We start from the raw sequence: 15,143 nt of genomic DNA, 5'->3' as shown, positions 1-15,143 counted from the left end.
CCCGCTCAGTGACGAAAAGCGCCCCCCTAAAATTTTTGTGTCCCTTAAAAAAAAAAAAGAAGAAAAAAAAAAAAAAGGTCGGGTACTTTTTTTCTCGCCCCCCTACAGCTTTTTGCGCCCCCTGAAGCAAAAAACGTACCCCAAATATTTTTTTCGCGTCGACCGAACGCTAAATTGGACAGGGAAATACACACAAACAAGGCGATTTTTCAGTGAAAGGGCCTAAAATTCAGGAAAATTGCGCCCCCCTTATACGGCGCCCCCCCGCACAGCGGGGTCTGCGGGGCCCTAAGTTACGCCACTGCATCCACCTGGCAAAATGTTTGTAGCAACTCAATCTCTCTGTAAAAAACCTTTTTTTCTTGAAATTGTTGTTTTCTTTAAACCAGGTTCACAATTAATATAATGAATGATTTGCCGTTTACTATCTCCAATTTAGCTTCCCAAAGTTCCTAATTTAATAGTCTAAGTTACTTTTCACATCAGGATGACTTCATTGAACTGACAAGAACGAAATGAAGGCTGTGAAGTACCTGTTATACTGCATTGCTGCAGGGATTATACTGTGGATAACATACCAGCACAGCCCATCTATGAGCGACATTATTACCTATCTCCCCGGAATAGAGCAAACTACGGTTCAGCGGATACAGCTTGACTCATCAGACACTAATCAGATCAGTAGTAAAACTGTGCTGGAATCAAACAAAACCTGTACTAAAAAGCATACCAACTTTTTATTTGTAAAAACTCATAAAACAGGGACTTCGACTACAGTCAATATTTTGTATCATTTTGGGATAATTCATGGGTTAAACTATGCTGTCTATCCTTATTCTCATCAGCTACATCTCATTAGACCTGAAAAGTATGTTGATTATTGCTCATTACAAAACACATGAGATATAGATATTGGTTATGTTTTGGTAAATGAATGTTATAAACAGTTTTACTAAATCTCTTAGTAGTTTTAGTTTGGCAACACGCCCTTTTCTTACTTTTTCTTTAACATTACAGTTATTCCACTTTCCATTTTATATTCAAATTCTTGAGTTTTCATTTTATGAATTTCAGTCGAATTTTCAGTTGAATTTGTCAGTTGAGCTTTTAGAAAGCATGAACAGGATATTTAGATAAAATTCCGAAGGTTCAAGTTAGTATAATAACGAATAGTTTAATGGAAGATAACTAACTGGATGATATTTCAGGTTAATGCGGCTAGCATCTAATGAGACCTACAACATCATGTGCCAACATATGGTATTTGATAAGAGAGCTGTGGAATCCGTTATGCCTCATGATTCCTATTATTTCTCCTTGATAAGGAGCCCCTTAAAGGCCTTTGTGTCTTTCTATATTTTCTACAATAATGATCACAGGTAATTACTACAGGTAAACTACTGTGACCTGGTAGGTTGTTTATGGTAATGTGTTTACTGTTTACTGTTTACAATCATGGCTGGGGACGTATATTCAGTTTGTTAAGACACAGAAATTTTGTAAGTGTAAATACTGCAAAATGTTGTTATGATAAATTATGTTTAATAAGTTCGTCATAATAATGATATTCACATTCCACACATAGTATAACATTTCATATTTCCCTATAAAGAAGAAACACGAACATTAGTGTCTCAGTACGGGATATCACATTTCCTCCACAGCCCCTTCATTTTCACTTTTTCTTTACACTCATCAAACACCTTAATGGTAACGGATTTTTTTCTATTTGGATTTCGGACTTTGACCTTTGCTTTAGCTATGCTGATCTGACAATATCTCACTGTAATATAGATCTATTTTTGTAAACCTTGTAAACCTTGTAAACCGCAATTCCAGTTGCAAGCCTGGGACCACTACTAGCAACATCTACAAAGCTGCCATATAGCCTGACTGACAATTTTCTCGATTGACTGACAATGTTTCTTCTTTTTCCCCATTTAGAATACAAAGATTAGTACATTTTAGCTTATGATTAATATTATATTTTTACCTATAGTTTACCTAGATTGTAAACCTTGTAAACCTTGTATGATTAATTATGATGATTTCGCTACTCAATGTAATCTACCAACACTGCATAGGTTGAACAAGTGATTATTAAGGGGTTTTAGAATTAACTTATCTTAATCATGTATGTCTTATGATAACAATTGGAACTAACAGTAGTTTCCTAACTTGAACTTTCAATCTGAGAGGATGAATAGTTCTAATGAAATTATTATAACTACTTCCCTGCGGATTGGAGAGGGTTCTTGTAAATTATACAATAGTTTCTTTGTTACAAAAGAGTTAAAAACAGGTGTTAATCTTCTCATTTGAAGATTTTTTTCATGAAACCTTGTTATCTTTAGTTCATGATGGTCTTAGTTTTGATCAAGTTGAGCACTTTGCAGAAAATGATGGTCTTAGTTTTGATGATGGTCTTAGTTTTGATCAAGTTGAGCACTTTGCAGAAAATTAACCAGTAACCACCAATTAATTATGTATTTCAATCTCAATTGTTCAGAATGCAGACTGATGCTGGCAGCCCGATAACACTTGATGAATCTATAAATAGATTTCTTGACCTGAAGTATGAGGAATCCAATCGAGAAGAAAAGATGGGAAGCTACCTCATTGCAAATAATCTAAACTCTATGAGCTACGATCTTGGAATGTCTCAGGGAAGGTTTGATCATCAAAATATTAAATCTACCATTTTTTTTTCTTCATAATTTTAGAGCAAGTTGGCTCTAAGAAGTGACAATTTAAGATCTTTCTTTATCAAGTTCCCCAAAAAACTCAAGCACTAACTTATTGTTCAATTAAAATTATCGCCATTTGTCATTCGCCTTTAGAGACAAGTCATCTATCAGACAGCACATTTTTCCCCGAATTGCCAAGGTCCAAAAACTGTTTTTAAAGATCAATACCACAGTACGATGATTATAACTGACGACACTATCAATAACTATATAAAAATGCTGGACGACCGTTTTGATTTGCTGATGACCCTCGAGCATCTTGACGAGTCACTACTTCTTCTTCAAAGGACCGTGTGGAGGACTCATTGATATTTATTATCTTAACCGTATGGTGTCCAAATCTAACAGGTAATATATAATCCGTTCCCCTCTTCCAAGCTTTTATATTCAATATTCATGTAAGGAATTTCTCTTGAATACGCTAATCAGTTGTTGTGAATAATATGGAGTTATCCGCTGCACTAAGTCCATATTATTGTACTCTTTACCTATCTGGTACGTATCTTGTTAGGAGTATATTTATCTAATTAGAAAATGTTTTGATTTTTATATCTATTCCTTTTCCTTGCTCACCGACTTTGCCATCAGATCTCACGAAATTCTCTCTGATTCTACTAAAGTTCGTCTAACACAAGTGTTGACTCCTGATGTTAAACTCTACAATCATTTTAGTGCTAAACTTCTAAAAAGATTAGATAACATGCCCCCTGAGTTTAAAGATAAGCTCGTCAAGTTTAAGGAGGCTAAATCAAAGGTATATAGTGTTTTAAAAGCTTAATTCATAATCTCGATTTGATTAGAGGTTCCAGCTTATAATCACATTTAAGTTATTTTTCCGTTGTACACCAAATCTTAAGGGGACATACACCAAAAGCTTTTATGCCCTGGCCCTGCTGTTTACTTCATATTAAGGGAAAGCCTCACATATACATCACCATAAAACAAGAAGATTTGAGTCATTCACATTGAAACTTACAATCTTCTAATTTTTGAGGACCCGCTCTTTCGAAAAATAAATATTTTTCTTTTTCGAAAGTTTTGGAAAATTTTGAGAAGTCTGTCACTGTAATACCGATATTTCAGTCATTTGAAAACGGTTTATTGACTGATTTTGTAAGGAACATTTATTTACATCCGTACAAGAAGCCCTTTCCATAGACCAACTTCGGTGACCTGAAAATAGAGAATTGAAAACAAGTGACTATGATTTAATGGCAACAAGTGACTATGATTTAATGGCAGATTTAATGGCAGGGGTCTGGGGGCGCAGCCCCCAGCGGGGTCCAGGGGCGGAGCCCCTTGGCGGGGGCTAGGGGGGCGCAGCCCCCCGGAAATTTTTTGCGAAACAGGGTGTTTTAGACGACATTTGGCATTAAAGAAATTTGTAGGACAGCAATAAACTGGGATTGAAAAGAATCAAGTACTCACGTAAATTTGGTAACTTCACAACAGCAATCTGCATTCTCCAATCAGAATTTACGACTTACTCAGGCCTCATCGTCTTAAGATTTTTACATTTCCTACGGTCTAGGGGACACTATTGACTATAATTATAGAAGTCTTCTAGAATGTTTGCTTGGATTTAATGACATATATTTACTAATCCACAGTTCAAATCTTTGACTGACTGCAGTCATAAACACAGCCCAGTTACCAGGCGACCATGGGGACTAGGGGGCTTATCTTTTTTCTGGGGTTCGATTTTTTCCGGGGCTACGTGCCTGATATCTTATGACCTGGGTGAATGGTAAAATATACAACTTTGATTTTTACAAAAATTTCAATTTTGCTTCTCTCGACCTTGTTTGGTCTGTAACTTCGTCATCTATATTTTAATTATAAAATCCTTTGAAGGGCTTCTTGTACGGATTGTAAATAATGTTCAGTTACAAAATCAGTCAATAAACGTTTCAAATAACTGAAATATCGGTATTACAGTGACAGACTTCTCAAAATTTCCAAAACTTTCGAAAAAGAAAATATTTATTTTTTCGAAAGTGCGGGTCCTCAAAAATAATTTTTAATGTATCAAATCTTATTGTTTTGATGTATACTTTCTTAATATGAAGTTAACAGCAGGGCCAGGGCATAAAAGCTTTTGGTGTATGTCTCCTTAAACCCTCTCTGATAAGTTTTGTATCCCTCTCAGTTTGAATCAGATTGTATGATCATGGACCGTTTAGTACCAGCTCCCTACCACTCCCAACAGCACCCTCTAACTGAGAAGGGGCAAAGTTCGCTACATTGTCAAGTGCTAGCTGATAAGGATGTCGGCTTGACAAAGGTAAGTCGACATGGATCGTGGTACACACGTGGTACGACACGTGGTACACACGTGGTATACACGTGGTACGACACGTGGTACGACACGTGGTACGACACGTGGTACGGGCCCAGAGGTATATCTTACACTCGGATGTGTATAATAGATAGCTGTTATTATGGAAATGACGTTGTCAGCGGGTATAGTAAACTTTATGTGGCCATGAATTTATTTTACAACTCCAAGTTAAGTTATAATTGTAAAACGTTAATATCGTCATTAATTATGTAGAAGTAGTATGTAGTTAGTAATCTCTTTATTAATTAATTATGCAGAAGTAGTACGTAATTAGTAATCGATGTTAATTATACGGAAGTAGTATGTACTCAGTAATCTCTTTAATAATTCATACTTTTACAATTTCAGTTTATAAGTCGACTACAAGATCCAGACCATGCTTCAAGACCTAAAACGGACTCCTATGGTTACATCAGTAGATATCGAAATTTGGAAACATATCCCAGACAGTGGAAATTACAATTATAATGTCCCTTAAGTGATTAAGACCATTAAGGGGGTATACACCAAAACAAGGGTTTGTGTCGGCCAACCCAAATGACCTAACAGGAAGTTCAGTGACCGATTCCAATCCAAAAATTGATTTCGAGAACACTCATTTCTGTAATCGACCATTTCCTGGTCAAAGTGCATTTTTTCAAAGTCAAAAAGCTGAAATTGGCCAATTTTGGTGTATACCCCCTTAAGTGTTTGTTGACAGTTTAACTAGTTTATTAAATTCTATTTTGAAAGTTCTAACCATTTTTTGTATAATCAATCACATGAATTTGAACGATTGCCAGCATTAATGTTGTAATGTATAAACCGATATAAGCATGGAGAATCAAGTGTCATGAACAAACATTGAAGATATATGTGTTAGGTATTGAACCTATTGAACCTATTGATGTATTATGTTAATTAAGACGAGCGTTGTTATGGACTATTCAGTATTGCCACTGTATGACTATTTATTTGACAATTTTTAAAATTCTGAATTTCATTCCGAACGATTTGCATGATGAGCGACATTCAAAGATGTTTTTCACAGCTACGCACCGTGTCAATAGAGATCATTAATTTTATTTATACACATTTATTGAGTCTAAGAAAACTTAAATATGCCATAATATCGTCCCATAATTTGATCACCCTGAAGAATATCGTGTTGAATAATGTTAATGTGACTCACCTAGTGCAGTGTAATAGTAATTTAATTAGTTAGTTACCAAATCAAAGTAAAATAGTAATGTGGTAGTACATACATCATGGGAAGCTGTCCGCGTATGTCTCATATCTGATGGACTGTTCCCTTTCCCGTGGCAATTACTTATGTTTTGTAAGGCGCGGTGCAATATCTTCAGATAATTCTTCCGTTTCACGCGCGTTTTTGCGCGGCGAAGTGTAGATTACTTGATATAATATTCGCACGTGTTTTTAATCTATTTTCTATCTAACAACAGATCTTGTTTTAGGATGACGTTATAAAATGATACCTACAGTTTAAGCAGTTCTTACAAGAACTTAGGGTAGGATGCCTACCACCATAGTTAGCGATGATATTCTTAAGTCCGTTATCGATCAGTACGTCGGAGAACTGACCCTTGGTATATTGCTTCATTACAACAGGTAATAAGATTAAAGGCTGAGTTTAACTTCTCCTCTGATCTTGTTCCATTTTTGATCGAATTTTTTGCACATATTTCATGTTTGCTATTGATATCACATTGTAACGAAATCAACGAATATAAAACCTCTTACAGAGATATTGAAATATCGTTTAAAACACATTTGTAACTCATTCATAATTCATTGCCCAGAGCGAGAGTGTTGGGATATTTTGATGAACTAGAAGATACTCCGGATGGAGGTGAACATGCTATTATCGATATGGAGGGGTGTGATATTTTCGGTCAACCTAAAGAGGTATTGTCTTTATTGGAGTTTTGCTGACTGCGAGTCCTACTTATTTAGTAATCGTTAGGCATCAAGTTCTTACGACTACTAAAGTGATATTAACAGATATTTTCTTCACGCCTTTTTTACTTCAAATCGTCAGGTTAAAGTTGAGGACATTCAATGTCCTGAATGTTTGAGATGTGTCGCTGCTACTCGATTTGCTCCACATCTTGAGAAATGCATGGGTCAGTTCTTCACAGACTTTTGTGGTTATTCTTGATTATTACATATTGTGTCTATAGAACCCATTTAAAATTTGACATACAAAAATTTGTTGTTGTTTGTAAATCTGTTGAACCGCCTCCCTCCAGGTATGGGTAGGAACAGTAGCCGTGTGGCACGGCGCCGTATCGCCAACACCAACAACCCTGCTGATGAGGACACTCTGGACGAGGAGGACGCTGACCTGTGGGCCAGCAAACCTAAACGCCCTAAAGTCAAGAGAAATGGGTAAGAGTCAAGTTTGTAGACCTATAGAATCGTGGAACTGATTCGAGAAAATATTTAGAATTTGACGTCATTTGGGATGAATAAATCATTACTCATTAAATCATAGTCAATTCTCTATTTTCAGGTCACCGAAGTTGGTAAAGAAGAAGGCATTAAAGCTGAAAAGCGATCTGTCTTCATCACCCCCTGTCATGATAACAGATACGGAGGGAAGTGACAGGGAAACGTTTGAAGCACTCTCGCCCGAGTCCAAGGAGAAGTTCCTCCGAACTATGTGTGGGGTTGTATCTGAGGTATGTAAGATTACTACCAAATAAGTGATTTTAGAAGACAAATTGTCTTAAATAATTTTCTAGCTCGAACACAAGGGTCCCCCCTTGCATAAATGTTGTACAAATTGTACACATTTTTTTACAAATTTTGTGTCTTTAACTATTATAAATTTGGTACTAAAAGATTCGTCTTACCAAGCTGATTACGATCCTGTAAAAATTATTTCAAAAAAACTGATACTTTTTGAGTTATAGGCATTTTAAGCCTTAAATCTGCCATGTTTGGCCCTTTTTACGATGAATTTTACTAAGTCGTTTGAGGCCACATTTCATACCTTAAAACTCAAAATTGAGAGAAATCCTGTTCCACAAAGTTGGATATGATCATCAGCTACACTCACAAGAATTGTTGAAGCGATATCTTATGACCTGGGTGAATGGTAAAATATACAACCTTGATTTTTACAAAAATTTCAATTTTGCTTCTCTCGACCTTGTTTGGTTCTCTAACTTCGTCATCTATATTTTAATTATAAAATCCTTTGAAGGGCTTCTTGTACGGATTGTAAATAATGTTCAGTTACAAAATCAGTCAATAAACGTTTCAAATGACTGAAATATCGGTATTACAGTGACAGACTTCTCAAAATTTCCAAAACTTTCGAAAAAGAAAATATTTATTTTTTCGAAAGAGCGGGTCCTCAAAAATAATTTTTAATGTATCAAATCTTATTGTTTTGATGTATACTTTCTTAATATGAAGTTAACAGCAGGGCCAGGGCATAAAAGCTTTTGGTGTATGTCCCCTTAAGGTATGTCTCTCTGAAAAGTGAGAAACGGAAGTTTACAGTTTACAACTCTTTCGCTGCTTCATATTCAGAGAACTCAACTTGGTTATTCTGTATATTTCAAGTTAAAATGAGTGTAATACACGACCCTCTAATACCTCCTCATCAGTACACAAAGAAGCTGTGCACGAGATCGTTACGATGCCCACAACACTCAGATGAACAGCGTGCAACAGCCCGGTCCCTCCTTCTCCCTAGCATGTCAAGTCTTATCAGTGAGGAAACTGGTACGTACTTAATCAGTTCTTATCTAGATTCGTACTTAATCAGTTCTTATCTAGATTCGTACTTAATCAGTTCTTATCTAGATTCGTTAACTGCATAATCATTATCCCTACATGTGGAGTAACAATCATATATTCGAATCACCGTCGAGAGATTGTTGAAAGAAGTTGTTCGTTGCGCCTGTTGTAATAACGCGATTGTTCGCAGGCCGCAGCTATTTTTTCATGTTTATAGAACAATTGAAACAATTTAACTTTGTGGGAAAAAACACCATTTCGTGGTAATAGTAAAATAATGCTAGCCAACGTTGCCACGATCTTTAGTATTGTGTTATCATTGTCATGAAGCTGAAAAAAATTTCGATTATAATCATGCAAGTCTGTGGAGCACTATGTGGAAAAGTACAGCAACTCATAAGTATTGTATAATGTATATACACAAACTAGGCTCTCAGTATCCAAGTATACAGTAAAACCTTGTACACTCCTGAATGGTTGGAACATGGACCATAACCCAGACATTTCGGTTGAAATGAGCAATATTCTCTGGTCCCTCAATTTCATCAAAACAAACTACGGAGTTGGAATCTTAGCTTTGCTGGGAGCTTTGCTTTGTTGAATTAGTGAGGTATGCTCATTAATATTCAGGTGGTTACAATGAGCATAGGTCTCGCAGCGCTGGGATACTGAATAATTTGCGTCTATTTAGTTTCGTTTTTGAGTTAGTTTTGGGTCGGCAGTTTTTGTCTATTTGCAGCGTGTTGACTCTCCTACGCTTGTTTTGTGTTGCGTGCACATACGCAAAGTTCTGCACTGTGAAAGCGACAAGAGAATTAAATAGAAATAGATACTTCACTTATCTAAGAGATAGACGAGAAGTTTACTATTAGAAATTTAATATACGTTATTGCCGAGTTTTCCTGTTTCCTACTATCGTAATGGTAAAGAAGTCGCTGTTAATTTGGTACTGAATCCGGAAATTCAGGCTTTTGAAGCCGTCAGTAAATTCGTAATTGATATAAATTAAATATGCCCTTTTAAAGTTATGGTGACAACAAGCATAATTTGCAGCTTAGCTCGGCTATAACTCCATACAAATGTGTGTTTCGCTCTATCTGATTTCAGTTGCCATACTTACTTACTTGGCTATCCACTATCGGTATGAAATCTTTTATCTAGATAAACAGATAAAGATTTAGCTTTTATCTAGATAAACAGATAACTTTTTTAACGAATTATCGAAGATAATTATCGGTAACGGTTATCGGAGTGGATAGCCTATTACTTACTTGGCTTATTCCTGAAATTTTACTCGTTACAATAATTTGTGTGCTTCACCTCCTCTTCCCAGGTTCGGAACACAATTCAGACAGTTCCCTAACAACGGACGTCACGTGGGCGCCGGGGGCAAAGAAAAAAAGAGGAAAATCCAAAGCTAAGAAAGGATTGATCCTGCTGCCTTGACGACGGTTAATTCTTAGATTAAAATTGAAAATTTGTAAGTGATTTAATGTAAAAGGACAGAGTTAAATAAGTTTGTATGAGCTGTGGAATATCACTGTTGTCTCTCATTCGCTGAATCTGTAGTGTTTGAGACGAAGATCGCCAAACCCTCTGATTTTCAGTTTATGTACATATATGTCACGTCATTATTATTTATATTTTATCATTATATCTATATATATATTTGATGATCTTTTGTCATTTTGAGAAATAAGTTTTCATCGGAGGAGGTTTCATAACTGGGTTCTGAGTTGGAACCACTCTTTAATTTTATGATGATATGATCCGTTCTATTTTGTAATTGCTGGGGGACACCAAAATTTCACTCCATATTATTTATCGCAATATCTGTACTGCGGTGTTGTTATTCATTGTGCTATAATTGATTTGTGTTATATTTTTATCGGAAGGTTTCTGTAAAATTCATTTGTTTTACTCCCAAGTCCCAACCCCGTAATTCTAGAATCAGTTCACTGTATTTGGGGCACTGTTAGCAAGGGACATATTTCTTTGTACTTTATCTCTATGCTTGTATCACTTCGAAGCCGCGCAGTGTTTACAATCATACCTCAGCTCTAAATACAAGCTAACTCTCCCTCACACACGGCTGTGCTAAGTACAGGACTTAATCGCTTCCTGTACAAGTAAGACAGGGTACTAGCTGTGCTATCCTCCGTACTAGCTGTGCTATCCTCCGTGCTAGCTGTGCTATCCTCCGTGCTAGCTGTGCTATCCTCCGTGCTGTGCCCTTTTTGGTTGGGTCTGTTAATATTTGTTTCTTACGATATATTCGCTCTGATTATTATTCATATTGGGCCGTAAAATCATGATTTATTTTCTAAAATTAGATTTTGCTTGATGATTTAAAAAATTAAAATATTAACTTACATCCTGTTAGGTATGGCTATGCATGTTGATAAGAACTGATTGTGTTGATTGTTGAAGAACTATGGTGGACTGGCACTGCTGCAAGGTTTGGGTTGTTACGATATTGTCATTCAACTGACTCAATATTGACTTAGGAGTCAACGTGACCACTGTTGCCGCACTGTCACCGTCGACTGTAATAAAAAGGCATTGCTGAAATTTGTTATGAAGCAATCTTCAATAACTTGTTGTTATTTGGAATTGTAATTCAATTTAAGTTGAATTTCTCGTGGCCGAACCCCGTGATAGGGCCACAAACCACACAATTAATATTGAATTTTATCAGAGCGGTAACTGTTAAATAATTGCATTGCGTCACTGGTCAGCTGCGTAATAATGGTTAACGTGTTTGTTGTTCCGGTTACTGCCCAAACTGAAGGGTTAGATGTATCAGTAGATAGGTTTGTACGCTTCGATTTCTCGCTTCGATTTGTATTAAAATAAAAGTATTTTAATACTTTCAACACTACTATATAAGAAATAATTTAAGCCTGATGAAAGTTTAGTACACTGAAAGTTCCCGTTTCCTCCTAAACAGTAGTTCCACTTGTCCTACATATTCTCTACTACCGGATATTATTCCTAAAATCATTATCTTATCATGAGACTGATAAACAGCGAACCTCTCCAAAATCTTAAATTTCTAGATTTGTTTAAAAGAAAAACTAAAATTGGGTTGTCATTACGTATCCGAACAAGTACAGGAAAGTAAGGAACGTAGAAGGCCAGTAGTAGCTACTATAAGGAAGTTCATGCTTTCCCACCTAGGGAGTGGGGCTTCGTTGTGCGTGTTTATCACTTTATCTGTCTATTTAAGTTTTTGCAAGTTTAGCTCTAAAGTCCATATACTGCCCGAACGTAGGGAAATTGCATATTTTATAGTCTAATGCGGCAATTTTACTGGTCGGATTCTACTTCTTATTTTGTCCGGAATTTGCTGGAGTCTCACCAAGGCTCGTTTGATTGTATGACGGCAGCAAACTTGATTTTTGACAGATCGCCCAGCCTAATCTGGCAGGAAATAATGATAACAATTAGTCACGTTCCAGTAATATTAATGATACAATTATACAAACTAATTAATAATTAATAAAACACATTGCCAGTGTGGTTCATGTTTGTGTAAGTAAAGGAAGTAATTAGTGCCAGCATATGTATTATTGCGTGTTAATTGAATTTCCCAACTTAGACTTGTTAGCCCTAGCTTCCTTGTCTATTTCGTCTGATGTGTTGTTTTCCCAAGGCATTGGCTTTTCCAGCACTTTCGGGTTTCTAACTCTGAATATTTGCGTAGTTTACAGACCATGTGAGTGCCTTCTTTTCTGGGATGAAAATTTTCTTTTTCATCGCATCGTTCAGTCAATTAAATTTAAACGTTTTCCTTGAATTGTGACATCTCACTTTGAGTGGTATGTCAAAATTAACCGATTAATAATAATTAGGAGTTGTTATTGTTAATATGGCATTTAGTTAACCTCACGATGAAGCAATCAAAAGCTGTTAATTATTGATATCATTAATTTGAGCCACAACTGTGGCAGTTTTTAAAAATCTGCTCTTTTGACAATTTAATAGACTTGCGTGTATTTGGTTTGTCCATTTGTTCAACAGTAAATGCTGCTGACGGTAAAATATCAGCACGCATTACCAGACGGTTAAAGGGCAACTAGTGATACTAATTACTAACCATTTGCTCGCATTGTGTGTACCTTTTGTAGTTGTACCCAATACCCATTAGTATAGGTATCTGGTACAATTGTGGCGTAAGACCATTAATAAGGTGGCTCTCTTTGGGAACCAAGACCAGGGATAGAGTGTTAAATGTGGGGTTACCCCCACTAAAGCAGTCTGGGAGCTGTAATACTGCATTCCTAGTACTGCTGCTGCTGCCTTGTATTTATACCCTTCAGGCTTTCTGTTATTAGCAACATACTAGGTAGCCAGATACAATCTTACTTATATTTCAAAGAATTATTTTTGTTTGTTTGTACGACCGCCCACGTGCGAATAAGGCGAGAAATAGGTATTTAGGTAACAACCAAAAGGTTCCATAGCAACGGTGTTTTAATGCACACATGCACGTGCAAAGATTGTTTTAACGTCATTTTGATCGGTTTTGTGGTAATTACGTTGCGTTTAAAGTGTTTTATATTTAAATCGGCTGTATCTTCGGTTGAGATGGATATTTTTTGATGCGATTAAAACTTTCTTTCAAAGAATACTACTAGCTTCGTCCCTTTTACCACGGGCTTTCTAGTTAATTAATAAAATGAATATGAATTATGAAATGGAAAATATGAAAGCTATTTAAGATCAATTACCCTACCAGTCCTGGTATCATGGAATCTTTAAAAGAGTTCCAGAATGAAGCTCCAGAATATTGTGATTCCTCTGTCCTTCCATTTTTCGACAAACACTTTTCCAAACTTCTACCACCAACAGTTCCGGGTTCGCTTTCCATACCGATGTCACATGGCGGTATAAATCCCAACCCCAGACGGTTAATAAATCGTCTTAAAGTGAACAAAACGAAAACAAAAGTTAGCTATCTCACAATCTACACACAGAACATTTGGTTCTCACAATCTGACCAAGCGGAGAGATTTGAGGAGATCGTAGGATTTATTGAAGAGTTTCAACCTGATTTTATCTGTCTCCAAGAGTGTATTGTTAAGTTTTCTGAACGGTTACGTAAGAGCGATATAATCGTCAAGAATTACTTTCTCTCTGAAAATACCGGGAACTGGTACACGGTACAGATTCTAAGCAAGTGGCCTTGCCGGGTTACTAAAATACCGTACAAGGAACACACAGTTATGGCCAGATCCTTGTTACTTGCTTCTACTGTTATAAACAGTGTTCCTATCACCATCTCAACTTCTCACTTGGAAAGCTCTGACGGCCAACAAGGGTACGATCTGAGATGCAAACAGATGAGATAGCCTTCTCATCTCTGGAACACCACACTAACGTTATGATTATGGGAGATTTCAACTACGACGTGATCAGAGGGAAAGAGGAGGAAACCAGAGACAAATCTTTTGTTGATTTGTTTGACTCTGGCCCTGAGTCTACTCTTAAATTCACGTACATACCACGCGAGGAGCGACTTGATAGGATGTTGCTGCGGGGGACAGACTGGGAACCAACTGGAGGGTATTATTTAGTGGGGACTGAACCTATCCCTAAATACCAGGGTATGTCCATATTTCAGGGGGTCAAGGTTCGATCTTTGAGCGATCATTTGGGGATTATTTCTACAATCCGTTTTAAAGAAGGGAAGGGTTTTAATCAGGACTGAGATCGTTTAGTTTTCTTTTTTAACCGTTTATAATTATATGACGTCTTCTGGAATCTTTTTTTATTGAATGTAATCATCTTTTATGTTTTAGTTTTTAAATTTCTTAGATAGTTGAACGACCAATTTAGACCATTTTACATTTTCAGCTGATTTAAGATTATAGTATTGATTTTGTATGCTGAATTTTCGTGTAGCTCTAATTTGTTACACAAATTTGATTATTTTTCCATCATTGTTGTGTTTTTCGATTTGTTTGATGATCAATCTTATGATCCGTGTTTTACCAAAGAACAGCTGACATCCAAGGCATACACATTTTTAAAGGCTTGTGCTCTAGCTTGAATTCTAGTTCTTGATTTAATAAGTTGTTATCAGTTTTAATGTACTTGTTAGATCCCACTATTAAGGTTTTGCTGAAAATACGGATAAAACATATTTTTTATTCTTTATTTTTCATAATGTTGTAGTTTTCTAAACCTTTTACTTGTGTATATAATGTATTCTCAAGTATCATATCGAGTTGTAAAAGCATAAATGTGTCTTATATATCGGTTGGATATATCTTAACTGTTATGGTGTTACATCCAAACAA

At 36.2% G+C, this 15,143-nt stretch overlaps 3 protein-coding genes across 3 annotated transcripts in view; all 3 read left to right on the top strand.

The window, feature by feature from the left end:
• Positions 1-484: 484 nt before the first annotated feature.
• LOC134819715 (uncharacterized) lies at positions 485-6,055 on the top strand. The gene is made up of 7 exons (XM_063829810.1): positions 485-868; positions 1,209-1,379; positions 2,510-2,671; positions 2,921-3,095; positions 3,336-3,501; positions 4,897-5,031; positions 5,437-6,055. Exons 4-7 carry the CDS (start codon positions 3,076-3,078, stop codon positions 5,554-5,556), a joined length of 441 nt encoding a protein of 146 aa, XP_063685880.1. The 5' UTR covers positions 485-868; positions 1,209-1,379; positions 2,510-2,671; positions 2,921-3,075; the 3' UTR covers positions 5,557-6,055.
• A 105-nt stretch (positions 6,056-6,160) lies between these two features.
• LOC134819329 (radial spoke head 14 homolog) overlaps positions 6,161-15,143 on the top strand; it is a 57,604-nt gene continuing 48,621 nt past the window's right edge. Inside the window, exon 1 of the mRNA XM_063829232.1 lies at positions 6,161-6,173. The gene's annotated coding sequence lies outside the window, so the exon portion shown is untranslated. The remainder of the gene's footprint in view (positions 6,174-15,143) is intronic.
• On the top strand, positions 6,537-10,741 carry LOC134819472 (ataxin-7-like protein 3). Its single transcript, XM_063829426.1, has 7 exons — positions 6,537-6,696; positions 6,888-6,993; positions 7,127-7,211; positions 7,338-7,476; positions 7,601-7,769; positions 8,706-8,823; positions 10,172-10,741. Exons 1-7 carry the CDS (start codon positions 6,602-6,604, stop codon positions 10,282-10,284), a joined length of 825 nt encoding a protein of 274 aa, XP_063685496.1. The 5' UTR covers positions 6,537-6,601; the 3' UTR covers positions 10,285-10,741.

This window comes from Bolinopsis microptera, chromosome 8 (assembly GCF_026151205.1).
Source record: "Bolinopsis microptera isolate Bmic1 chromosome 8, MBARI_Bmic_1.0, whole genome shotgun sequence".
In the NCBI taxonomy this organism is placed as follows: Eukaryota; Metazoa; Ctenophora; class Tentaculata; order Lobata; family Bolinopsidae; genus Bolinopsis; species Bolinopsis microptera.
This window is presented reverse-complemented; position numbering and strand designations above follow the sequence as displayed.

Excerpts from the sequence above, each read along its gene's own strand:
- LOC134819715 (XM_063829810.1), top strand. The coding sequence starts at position 3,076 with ATGGTGTCCAAATCTAACAG. Across the intron at positions 3,096-3,335 it reads ATGGTGTCCAAATCTAACAG|ATCTCACGAAATTCTCTCTG; the intron begins GTAATATATAAT and ends CTTTGCCATCAG. Across the intron at positions 5,032-5,436 it reads AGGATGTCGGCTTGACAAAG|TTTATAAGTCGACTACAAGA; the intron begins GTAAGTCGACAT and ends TTACAATTTCAG.
- LOC134819472 (XM_063829426.1), top strand. The coding sequence starts at position 6,602 with ATGCCTACCACCATAGTTAGCGATGATATTCTTAAGTCCGTTATCGAT. Across the intron at positions 7,477-7,600 it reads CCTAAAGTCAAGAGAAATGG|GTCACCGAAGTTGGTAAAGA; the intron begins GTAAGAGTCAAG and ends CTCTATTTTCAG. Across the intron at positions 7,770-8,705 it reads TGTGTGGGGTTGTATCTGAG|TACACAAAGAAGCTGTGCAC; the intron begins GTATGTAAGATT and ends CCTCCTCATCAG.